General features: G+C 40.4%; 1 protein-coding gene across 1 annotated transcript in view; it reads right to left on the reverse strand.

Moving 5' to 3' along the window:
* Nucleotides 1–463: 463 nt before the first annotated feature.
* LOC134060564 (receptor-type tyrosine-protein phosphatase delta-like) overlaps nt 464–10,016 on the reverse strand; it is a 287,476-nt gene continuing 277,923 nt past the window's right edge. The window contains 4 exon segments of the mRNA XM_062517298.1: nt 464–4,526; nt 6,190–6,325; nt 7,307–7,461; nt 9,093–9,218. Of these exon segments, the coding sequence (XP_062373282.1) occupies nt 4,458–4,526; nt 6,190–6,325; nt 7,307–7,461; nt 9,093–9,218 (486 nt within the window). The 3' untranslated portion in view covers nt 464–4,457.

The raw sequence follows: 10,016 nt of genomic DNA on the forward strand, positions 1-10,016 counted from the left end.
CACTTTGACACAATACTTGAAGACTAAAATAACTAATGTAAAACGTTGATCTGATGTGATTTCACTGTATGTGTAGATCAGGATTTTGTTTTACAGGGTTAAAACTATACTACTTCCTGCTAGCTTTAATAATAGCGAATAATAATAATAATAATAATAATAAAATAAAACAAATAAATAGTTGTTTGTCTCCACAATAACACTCATCTCGACATGTTTCTTCTGCTGATATTTCAGCAGAGAGGACATTGTGGATATGGGCCCCATTCATCTCCCCTTGACGTGTCAGAGTACTAATTGCACGACAAAAGATCTATTAAGGGACTGAGCAAGGCCATTATTTCCTTGGGCAAGAGGTGCTATGGATTTTGCCCCCCAACATCGGCAGCAAGGGCCAGAAATGGCCTCATCAGTCTTCAAGAGTCAATGTGACTGCATGGAAAAAGTGGAGGAGCATGATGCATAACACTTACATTTTTTAATAGAATTCATTTATAACAAATGGAACTTGTGTCAGCAAAGAACGTTTTTTTTTTTTGTATCCATACAGACATCTTTCGCCACCAATGTAACCTAGGTAAGAAAATAAAAATCACCCCTCTCATTCAGAAAAACAAACAAATAACAAATCAGAATAAAAACAAAACAAAAAACAAACAAAAAGAAAACAGTATACGCTTACAACTAACTGGAGGTAATTTTATGATTTCTTTTAACAAGCCATTTTTCTCTTTTTTTTTAGTTGTTTTGTACAATTTCTTTAATTAATTTCAGTCTATGCATCCAGACAAGTGATAGATAGGAGAGAGAGAGAGAAAGAGTAGAGAACACAACGTTTATTTTCTCTCAATGACACTCTAAGCTCTTAGGGCAAAAGCCACAGAACGGATGGTGGAGAGGGGGTTGGTGGGGTGGAGCTTGGATAAGGGATAGGACGGGATTGGGAAGAAGGGGGGAGGCAAAAATTTCCAAAGAGGGAGGGAGTCACCTGGATGAGTTTCCATGGCACCAGAATGGATGCTCTTTTTGCCACAAACCTTTTTTTTTTTTGTCTTTTTCTTTAAATTTCAATACCATTGTTGTGTTATTTATATACACAAAGTGAATGTGTCAGGAGTTTCTTACAGATGGGTTCAAGTAATACATTATTGGGTTCAGAATCAAGAGGGCAGTGCATAGTACAAAGATAGAGAAAGTGCAATTCTTCCTACCTGGCCCTCTCCGGCCACATGGTTACCATGCATATTGAAATCAGATTGAAATGGAGAAAATGAAAAAGACACACCTGGGACAATAGTGACATAGAACAGATGAGTTGACATGTACACAGAGCTAAATAATAGCACTTTTCGAGTTTGACTGTTACAGCAATGAATGTAAAATCAAAGACCGGTGAAGGAGAATGCAACAATAACAACATCGGAAAAAGAAAAAAAAGAAAAAACAAACAATCAAACAAACAACAAAAAAATAAACAAAAACAATATGAACCAATGAAGCGACTAAGAGAATCACAACCTTTCAGCGCAAAGCAGTCAGGGAAAGAAAGCACCTGGAATGCACATCCACAAAGCCACTGACGATAAACTCAAAGTATATATACTGTATATCTACCGTGCAAACAAAATTTGAACGTGTCTTTGTCATGTGTCGAAACCTACCAACGTAAATACGTGTAAGAATAACGCTTCTTGCTTTGTGAGAGTGTCCTTCGCCGTCCCTGGCCCCCTACACGCTGCTGGATTGTCAAGAGTTCATTTGTTAAGCTTTTAACATGTCTTTCTTTTCTTTTCAGTTGTTTGTGTTTTTTTTAATGCTATTTTCCCGCTTGCTTATTTTGATTACGACCCATCCTTATCAAGTGTGTGCTGTCAGTCCTAAGGCAGGGTATGAAGTCCCTTTTCGACTGAGAGTCAGGAGTTAACTCCTAGCACTCCGATGGCTGGAGGCTGTCTCATGTGACCGACACGAAGACGATGAAACGAGAACTAAACGCTTTGTGCTGTTAAGGTTTTTGTCTTTAAGAGCGGACTTAGAAATGCACCTGGCTGATTTTGAGACACAACAATATCTCACATCGTCGCACGCAATGATGCTGAAGTCTTCACCCTTTTAGTGTTATAAGTTGAAAAAACGATGTATAACAAGTTAACAATGTCTAGTGATGGACCTCGAGCCACGTGTAATTTGTAATGTTTACAGTTCTAGTTTACTTTTCACTATGCCAGAGTAAGGCCACAGAAAATCATAAAGATCAAGGAAAAAAGAAACTGGAGCATTTGAATTTACTTATTTGCATATATAATTCCATATGATGTCATAATACTTTTAACAAAAAAAGAGAATACTTATGGTAAAATTAAATACACAAATTGATAATATGGACTACTAGACAATACATAAAAGAGTTAATGAGTGTTTTAATAAAAGCAGGCATAAATATAAGGCACTCTAAATGCAAAAAATAAAACATAAAATATTACGCTGTTACACCTTTTTAGAACCTCAAGAAAGTGACGTCTTTGTACCTTGCCTTATTATACTGGAGGATGACTACATGGCTAACGTTCTAGCTGCACTAACCATAGACGGTACTTCCACATGGCTAAATTCACTACATTACTTTTGAGTGACAACGTGACAATCTCCTCAATCCCCCCTTCGGTCGAGGGGATAGCAATGGCATGAAAAAAAGAAAGAGAGAGAGAGAGAGACAGAGAGAGAAAAAGGGAAACAAATCAAGGTATCCACACAAAAACCCTACTTATATAACACACCTATTTATTGCACAAGAAAAGATGCACTGAATCAGAAATACGATCTTTTTTTTGTCCTACTGATGTGCATTCCAGTGAAAGTTCTCATCATTTCCCCCAAAAAACTCCATTCTCATTGCAGAACTTTTTTATATATAATCATTCATAACATATATTTATATATTCATTTATATTGTATAGTCTTGAAGTTCATAAATATGTTCATATGGTACATATATTCTCTATACATAGAATATAGAGAATATATTCGCTTTATATGGCATATATATATGTATATATATATATATAATATAAATCTGGTATTTATAAATATCCTCTCGTCAACAACACATCATTCTAACATGGAAGAACTAAGATAATTGGTAGCAGCAACTTCATACTTTGCTCATCCCTGTTGATTCCACAAAGCCCCAGTTTATTGAATTCAATTGAATTGAGTTCAATTTACTCAATTGAACAGGTGTAGGTTATTGTGTATGTGATTGTGGACAAATAGAAAAAGAAATGCTTATGTTAGCATTCTGGTAGTGAAAACGCAGGACTGCAAAACAATTATGTGATAAACAAGTGACAACAAGTATTCCTTTTTTTAACAAAAGGGAATAAAAAAAACAGTAAAAAGACAGCGTAGGGATTCTTTTTTAAAACATGATGGTGCATACATTAGAGTAGTTCTACAGCTTACAAAATTATGCATCAGATGGAAAAAAGTGAATGACAAAGCCTATACTTGAATTCACTTCGTCAAGTGATCATTTTGTTAAAAAAAAGGAAATAATTTCACACAGTTCAAAAGAAAGCACAGGATCAGCTGTATAATAAAGTACTAAAAAACTAAATCAATAGGTTTTTATCATTTATCTGGTATTCCTTTAAACATCCCACACCCACCCCCTTTTTTTCATAATTGAACGAGGAAAGTTGCGACAGGAAAAGGATTATTTTCTTTTTGACTTTAGTGGTGTCCCTTTTTAATATTTCACCAATCACTGGTCTTTTCTTTTTTCGTCATCCAATGAGATGCTCTCTCTCTCTCTCGTGTCATTTGATTGTAGAACAGAAAATACTCTTTACAATATGCATCTTCTCTCAGGCTGTTTCCGTCCGACGACTCCTCTCCCCCAAAGCTCTGTGTCAGTTGATGCAGTTCTCGTGAATGTTCATTTATTTACTCATTTTTACGTATATGTGTTTTTTTTTTTTTTCATTTATTTTATTTTCATTGATTTCATGTGTTGAGTTGAGCCGTCCGAGGGGAATCCTTGAAGCCAACAGAAGAAAAAATAATAATTCCATACAGAGCTCCAACAGTCAGGATTCCCCGTGTCTCAGTATTGTGGGGTAGGGGGGGGGGGGGGGGCACGATTATCGGATTTTCTTGTTGGGATAGGCAGGGGACATGAGGGGTTTGATGGTAAGGGGAAGTGTGGAGGTTCTACCGAGAGTTGTGAGGGGGGGTTAATCTTGGTCCGCATGGAATTGTCTATCCTCAATTATTTAATAATCTTCTTTTTTTTCTTTTTTTTTTAGGTTTGGGTTCGTCGCCCAACACGTAAGTCTTGACCCTAGGAGTTGAGTAAAGAAGTACTTGTCGCAAGCAGGGAGTTATGGCTCAGTAGAGATGCTCTGGCTCCTCTCAAGGCCTGTCTGGTTTGCCCCCGCCCGCCCGGAGCGAGACTCTTACGTTGCATAGTGATCAAAGCTCCCAAGGTACTCCAAGCCTGCTCGATAGCAGAACTGATACTGATCCTACACTCAGACAGACAGGAAGAAAGACAAAGAGAGAAACAGGCGTCAGTCTGAGGTAAACATTGTAAAGAAAGCATTTCTCAAAAAACATGACATTTGCCAAACGTGAGACTGGAGTTGTTAAACCATAGCCTCGGTCAAACATTTTAGACTGCTCATTTTTATTTGCATATACAAAGTCTGCGCCAGCAAGTTTAGAAACATAATAGCACATAATCTATTCAGCTATTTGGAGAACTAAAACGCCTTTTCTATACTATTACTACAATGTTATGCTCTATGGGGGCCTCTATTTTCTGAAGCTATTTCTAGGTCGTGGATGGATTTTTTAAACAGAAAAATAACTCCAAATATCACCGTTAAGTGTTGCATTCTTGCTTCTGTAACAAAACACGACTACAGTATTCGGATTGAATTAAACTGAACTGGAGGCAGAACGCCTTCTAAAATGTTGATATTCTGCTGAAAGAAACACCAGAAACTGTGAAGGATGAGACGAGAGGTTTGAAACTTGCTCGAATGGTTGTGTACACAGGCTGACATTTTGCCGAGTTTCATCTCATGCCTTCAACCTCTTGTCCGCCCTCGTGGGTTCCACTCTGCATGGTCGAGCAGAAGATTGCTGCTTTTCACCGAAGCCGGAGAGCCACTTGTTCACCGCTGTGCACCATTTTGTCTTTTTTTCTTTAATCTATTGATTTCGAGAATAATTTTCTATCAACATGTGATGTGAGAGTGCCTTTTTGGCTGCTGTAATGCCCCATCAGTGTCATTTGCATAGGATGTAGGACTATTTTGTTCCCCTTCTTCCTCCTTTTGTCCTGAATAAAAATGACATCTGTAGGACAAATCCCACCCACTGACTGCGCTTCAGTGCATGTCTTTGCAGGGAAGTTAGTGACCAGAAATTGAACTTGAAGTTCCCATTCATCATTTTGATAGCCGATTGCACTGGTTTTCTGCTTACCAGTGTTTTACCATTGGTAAGTGGCTAAAGTGTTTCTCTGATTAAGGGAGGGGCTCTTTTTTCATATCAAATGGTTCTTTATATATCATAAAATAATATAATCTTTTTTTGTGCTGTAACTGGTGTAATGTTCAACCAAAAACCATGTATTTTGTGTATGCAAACTGCAGATACTGTGCAACAAGACAAACATATGCTATTTTCTTTAAACATATTTTCATATTGATATTTTTGTTTTGTTCTGTTGTTTGCAAGGAGTCATGTTACTTTTACTTATTTGCTCAAAATGTTATCTTGTTATCAATCTAAATGTTGCCTCGTTATCTATCTCGCCTGTGTCACTTCTTATGTGTGTTTACATTGTCAAACATACATTGTATGTGCATTGACAGTACTGTACTGTAGTCTTGCTGGCTGTTTATTTATCAAGTCATGTGGCTGACGTTTTTTTTATCAGAAGCAACTTACATATTTCAATTATTACAAGGGCCAGTCCGCCCAAAACAAATCAGGGTAAAGTGCCTTACTCAAGGGCACAATATGGTGGCAGCCGAGAATCAAAACCCACAACTAAAGTTATGCAAGTTAATTGCCAGTGGAGGAGACTGATTGATTGATTGATTGATTGATTGATTGATTGATTGATTGACTGATTGACTGATTGACGGGTGGAGATTGATTGGCAGGTGTACTGACCTCTGTCTGCACCATGGCGGGTCTCTGCGTCCTGAGCATCTTCACCGTCTGGAAGATGTCCACCACGCCCTCGTACCTCATCCGCTCCAACACTATACTGAGAGTGATGAAGACACCGGTCCTGCCCACACCAGCACTGGAGGAGGAAGAGGAGGAGGAAGGAGCCAGAGAGAGAGGGAGGAGAGACAGGGACGACAGGGACAACAGAGAGGGAGGAGAGAAAGGAAGACAGGATCACAGAGAGGGAGGCGTGAAAGGAAGACAGGAGCAACAGAGGAGAAACCCACAGGAGGACATGGATGACAGATGAATCAGATAAGGACAGGAATAACACAGGTGGACAGGAATAGGAAGATACGGGAAGAGGAGAGGAGAAGGGAGAGAATAGAGGAAAAGAGAACGGAAGACAACGGAGAGAAGAAGAAAACAGAAAGACAAGAAAAAAGAGAGGAGAAGAGAAGAGAAAAGAAGGGAAGAGAGGAGAGGAGAAGAGAAAAAAGGAAAAGGAAAGGTAATAGAATAGAGCAAGAGAAGAGAGAAGAGATGGAGAAGAGAAGAGAAAAGAAGAGAGGAAGCAGAGGAGGACAGGAACACCACAGAAGGGACGAGAAGAGAGACGATAGAGCACAGGAGCAAGAGAAGAGAGAAGAGATGGGGAAGAGAAGACAGGAGAAGAGAAGAGAAGAGAAGAGATGGAGAAGAGAGGAGAAGAGAGGAGAAGAGAGGAAGCAGAGGAGGACAGGAACACCACAGAAGGGACGAGAAGAGAGACGATAGAGTACAGGAACAAGAGAGGAGAGAAGAGATGGGGAGTTAACGAGATGCTACGGCTAACGAGTGGCATAAGTAGTTTGCACACATCAGGTGGGATGACCCCATAAAATGCCACCCGGAGAGGCACACAGAGAGCAAGCAAGGCGTGATCAATGCAGAAGTCTGCATACACATTCAGGCAATATCGCCAACAGTCTTTGATGTAAAAAACACATTCATACATTTATTCAGACAGGGCTCGTTATAAGATGCAAAACAGGCACTTGCTAATGCGAGAGATCATGGTCCATCGCAGTGGGCAGAAGGGGGCTCAGAACTCACTACTGTAAGTGTGCATCCTTACCTACAATGGACCGAGATGGGACCGTCTTGGCCAAACTGCTCTTTCGTTTTGTGCACTTGGCCGATGAAGTCAATGAAGCCCTCTCCCGATTTTGGCACTCCCTGCTCGGGCCAGTCGGTGAACTGGAACTGACGTACCGTCCGCGACTGTCCATCCTGAAACCGAGAAACAATACGAGCTCAAGATTTCTCACTCCGCAGGCAGAGTGAGGTTCTGTGGAATGCAGCACGGTTGACATGCCTTTGATGGAACTTCACCTCTGTCATGAGATTCACATGTCATATAATGTCACCGCATTGTGAGTTAAAATTTCATTTAAACAAACCATTGATGATTTGAAAAAGGGTTGCAGTTATTTGACTGTCTCAATACCTTTCATTCTGGTTGCCATAATAGCCAATTCTCATAAACTCAAACATTACGCATACTGTCAAGACAGTTGCTGCCAATAATAGTGGCATGAAACTGATTTAAAATAAAGAAAATGAGTCTCTCATCACCATGTTATTTGACGCCTACAAGTGGCATATTGTGACATGGTTATGCTAGCTTTGTGACGTAAGCGTTTGGCTAAGCTGACATGCTGCCTAACTGAATCTTGCTAACTCCTCTTGCTGCTTCTCTGGTCTTTGTGAAAGCGTTCTTGGGGTGTTACGGAGGTGACAACAGTAGGTAGGGGAACTACAAAGGAAAGATTTCTCCGGCTCTCAAAACACAAAGATATATCTGTCACTTCACCTGCATGTTTTAATACCGGAACAATGAACATGCTAATTCCTTTGATGTGCAGCATTTGCTAGACTCCCGAGAATGCAGGCTTTGTGCGGATGTGCATAGCTTAAGTGATATTGTACACCCCCGATAAGGAAAGCTATCCCCATTGAGGTCCATGGGTAATGTGCACTACAAAGGAAGAGCTTGGGCCGTTTATCTTAGTAAGCCTTTGATGGAATTAAAACTCCTCAGCTCCGCCATAAATGTAAAGATTTGTATTGTTGTTGTTGCTATTATTATTATTATTATTATGATGATGAGTCTTTGAAATCTCAGATGAGTTATAACATGCTACCAAACAACTCGTAGCTAAATCTCCATTGTAGAAATGATCAATTCACCACTTTAAAATAGCATGAACTGCATTTGCTACCCATGACCTGTAATTGAAACACCATCAGGGGTGTAATGGTAAAATGGAGGACAAACTATGAATTCAGCGATCACGGTAAGGTGGACCGCGCCATGTAGTATTGGTATTTAGTTTTTTTAAAAGGCATTCAGAACATGTTTAATGGTGGTGGAGGCTATTGTCCAATGTTTATAACCATACCAGTGGTATTAAATGGCTCCTAAAGTGCTGGTGAGTGCACATACTGTGAATGTGGATAATAGTGTTTTTTTTTTTAAAGTTAAAAGTTGCATTTGGTGAATAAACTCGTTTGAGAGGTGGATAGATTCTATTTCTGAACGTTCAGTGGTGGATACACTGTGCCTCCACTACAGGTACACTAAAAACGTTCAGCCTCCACTACATCCCTGAACACAACCAAAAAGATTTCAATTTTAACACAGGCAACCCTGTTCACCACTGAATGATAGTGAAGAGATAGTTGTGGATTCCATGCAGTACCCTTTACAACAATCTTCCATTTCATATCAATACTACAGGGTAGAAGAGAACCAAGTATGTGAAGTGCGAATGTGAAGTGGTGTGTGTTTGTGTGTGTGTGAGAGTGTGTGTGTGTGTGTGTGTGTGTGTGTGTGTGTGTGTGTGTGTTTGAGAGCTTACCCTGGCGTCGGTGACTTTGAACTCTCTCAGGATGTACTGAGGCATGTTGTACTCGGCCATAGGATCCACCACAAAGTACTGGTAGCGGGCAGACCTCTCCGCAGGCCAATACTGATGGCATTTTTCCTGAAGGAGAGAGACAGAAAGAAAATGGCGGAAAACGACACATTAGATCGAGCACAGTTCTTTCACAGCTGTCTCTGTTGTGCTTTATCATATGACCGTGAATATGGGCCGTCTTCCTCAAAGTCTTTAAAAAAAAAATGTGCACAGCAAATTATACATCTTGGTCCTTTTAGAGGGGTGTGACATTTGTGATGTTTGGATGACCCGTTGGTGTGTACGTTGGTCGGTCTTCATGTGAGTGTGTGAGAGTGTGTGTGTGAGAGAGCATGAGCAAGATTATTTAGAGAATATTCTTGAAAACTCTTCGGGTTTTGTGGACATCTGTGTTGAGTTTGGCTAGTGGGGGGAAATCGAGTGTGGTCCTTCCTTAGCCAGTTAACGGCACAGAAACCATCATACCTCGACTCAACATGAACATGACAAGCCCACACACACACACACACACACACACACACACACACACACACACCACAGTAGAAAACAGATGGTAAGAAGCAATCTCAAACCCTCTAAACCCCCCCTATCTCTCTCTCTCTCTCTCTCTCTCTTCAACGACAGAGACTCTCTCTTCTCTTCTTCACGGTAGGAAATAGCTGTGCGAGGCAATCTGAGAGCCGCTCTCATCTGTTTCTGCCTCTGATAATGTTCAGTGTATCAATTAGGGAGCCCTAATGGAGCCGGCAGCTGAACGGGAGGCCCCTGGATGTGGTGGGGCTCGGCAGGCGCCAGCAGCGGATGCGGACCCTTTTCCCCATCTCTTGGAGCTTCTGGTGAGTTGTTCCCTTCTCACACACACAC

The sequence above is a fragment of the Sardina pilchardus genome, chromosome 16 (genome assembly GCF_963854185.1).
Source record: "Sardina pilchardus chromosome 16, fSarPil1.1, whole genome shotgun sequence".
Lineage (NCBI taxonomy): Eukaryota > Metazoa > Chordata > Actinopteri > Clupeiformes > Clupeidae > Sardina > Sardina pilchardus.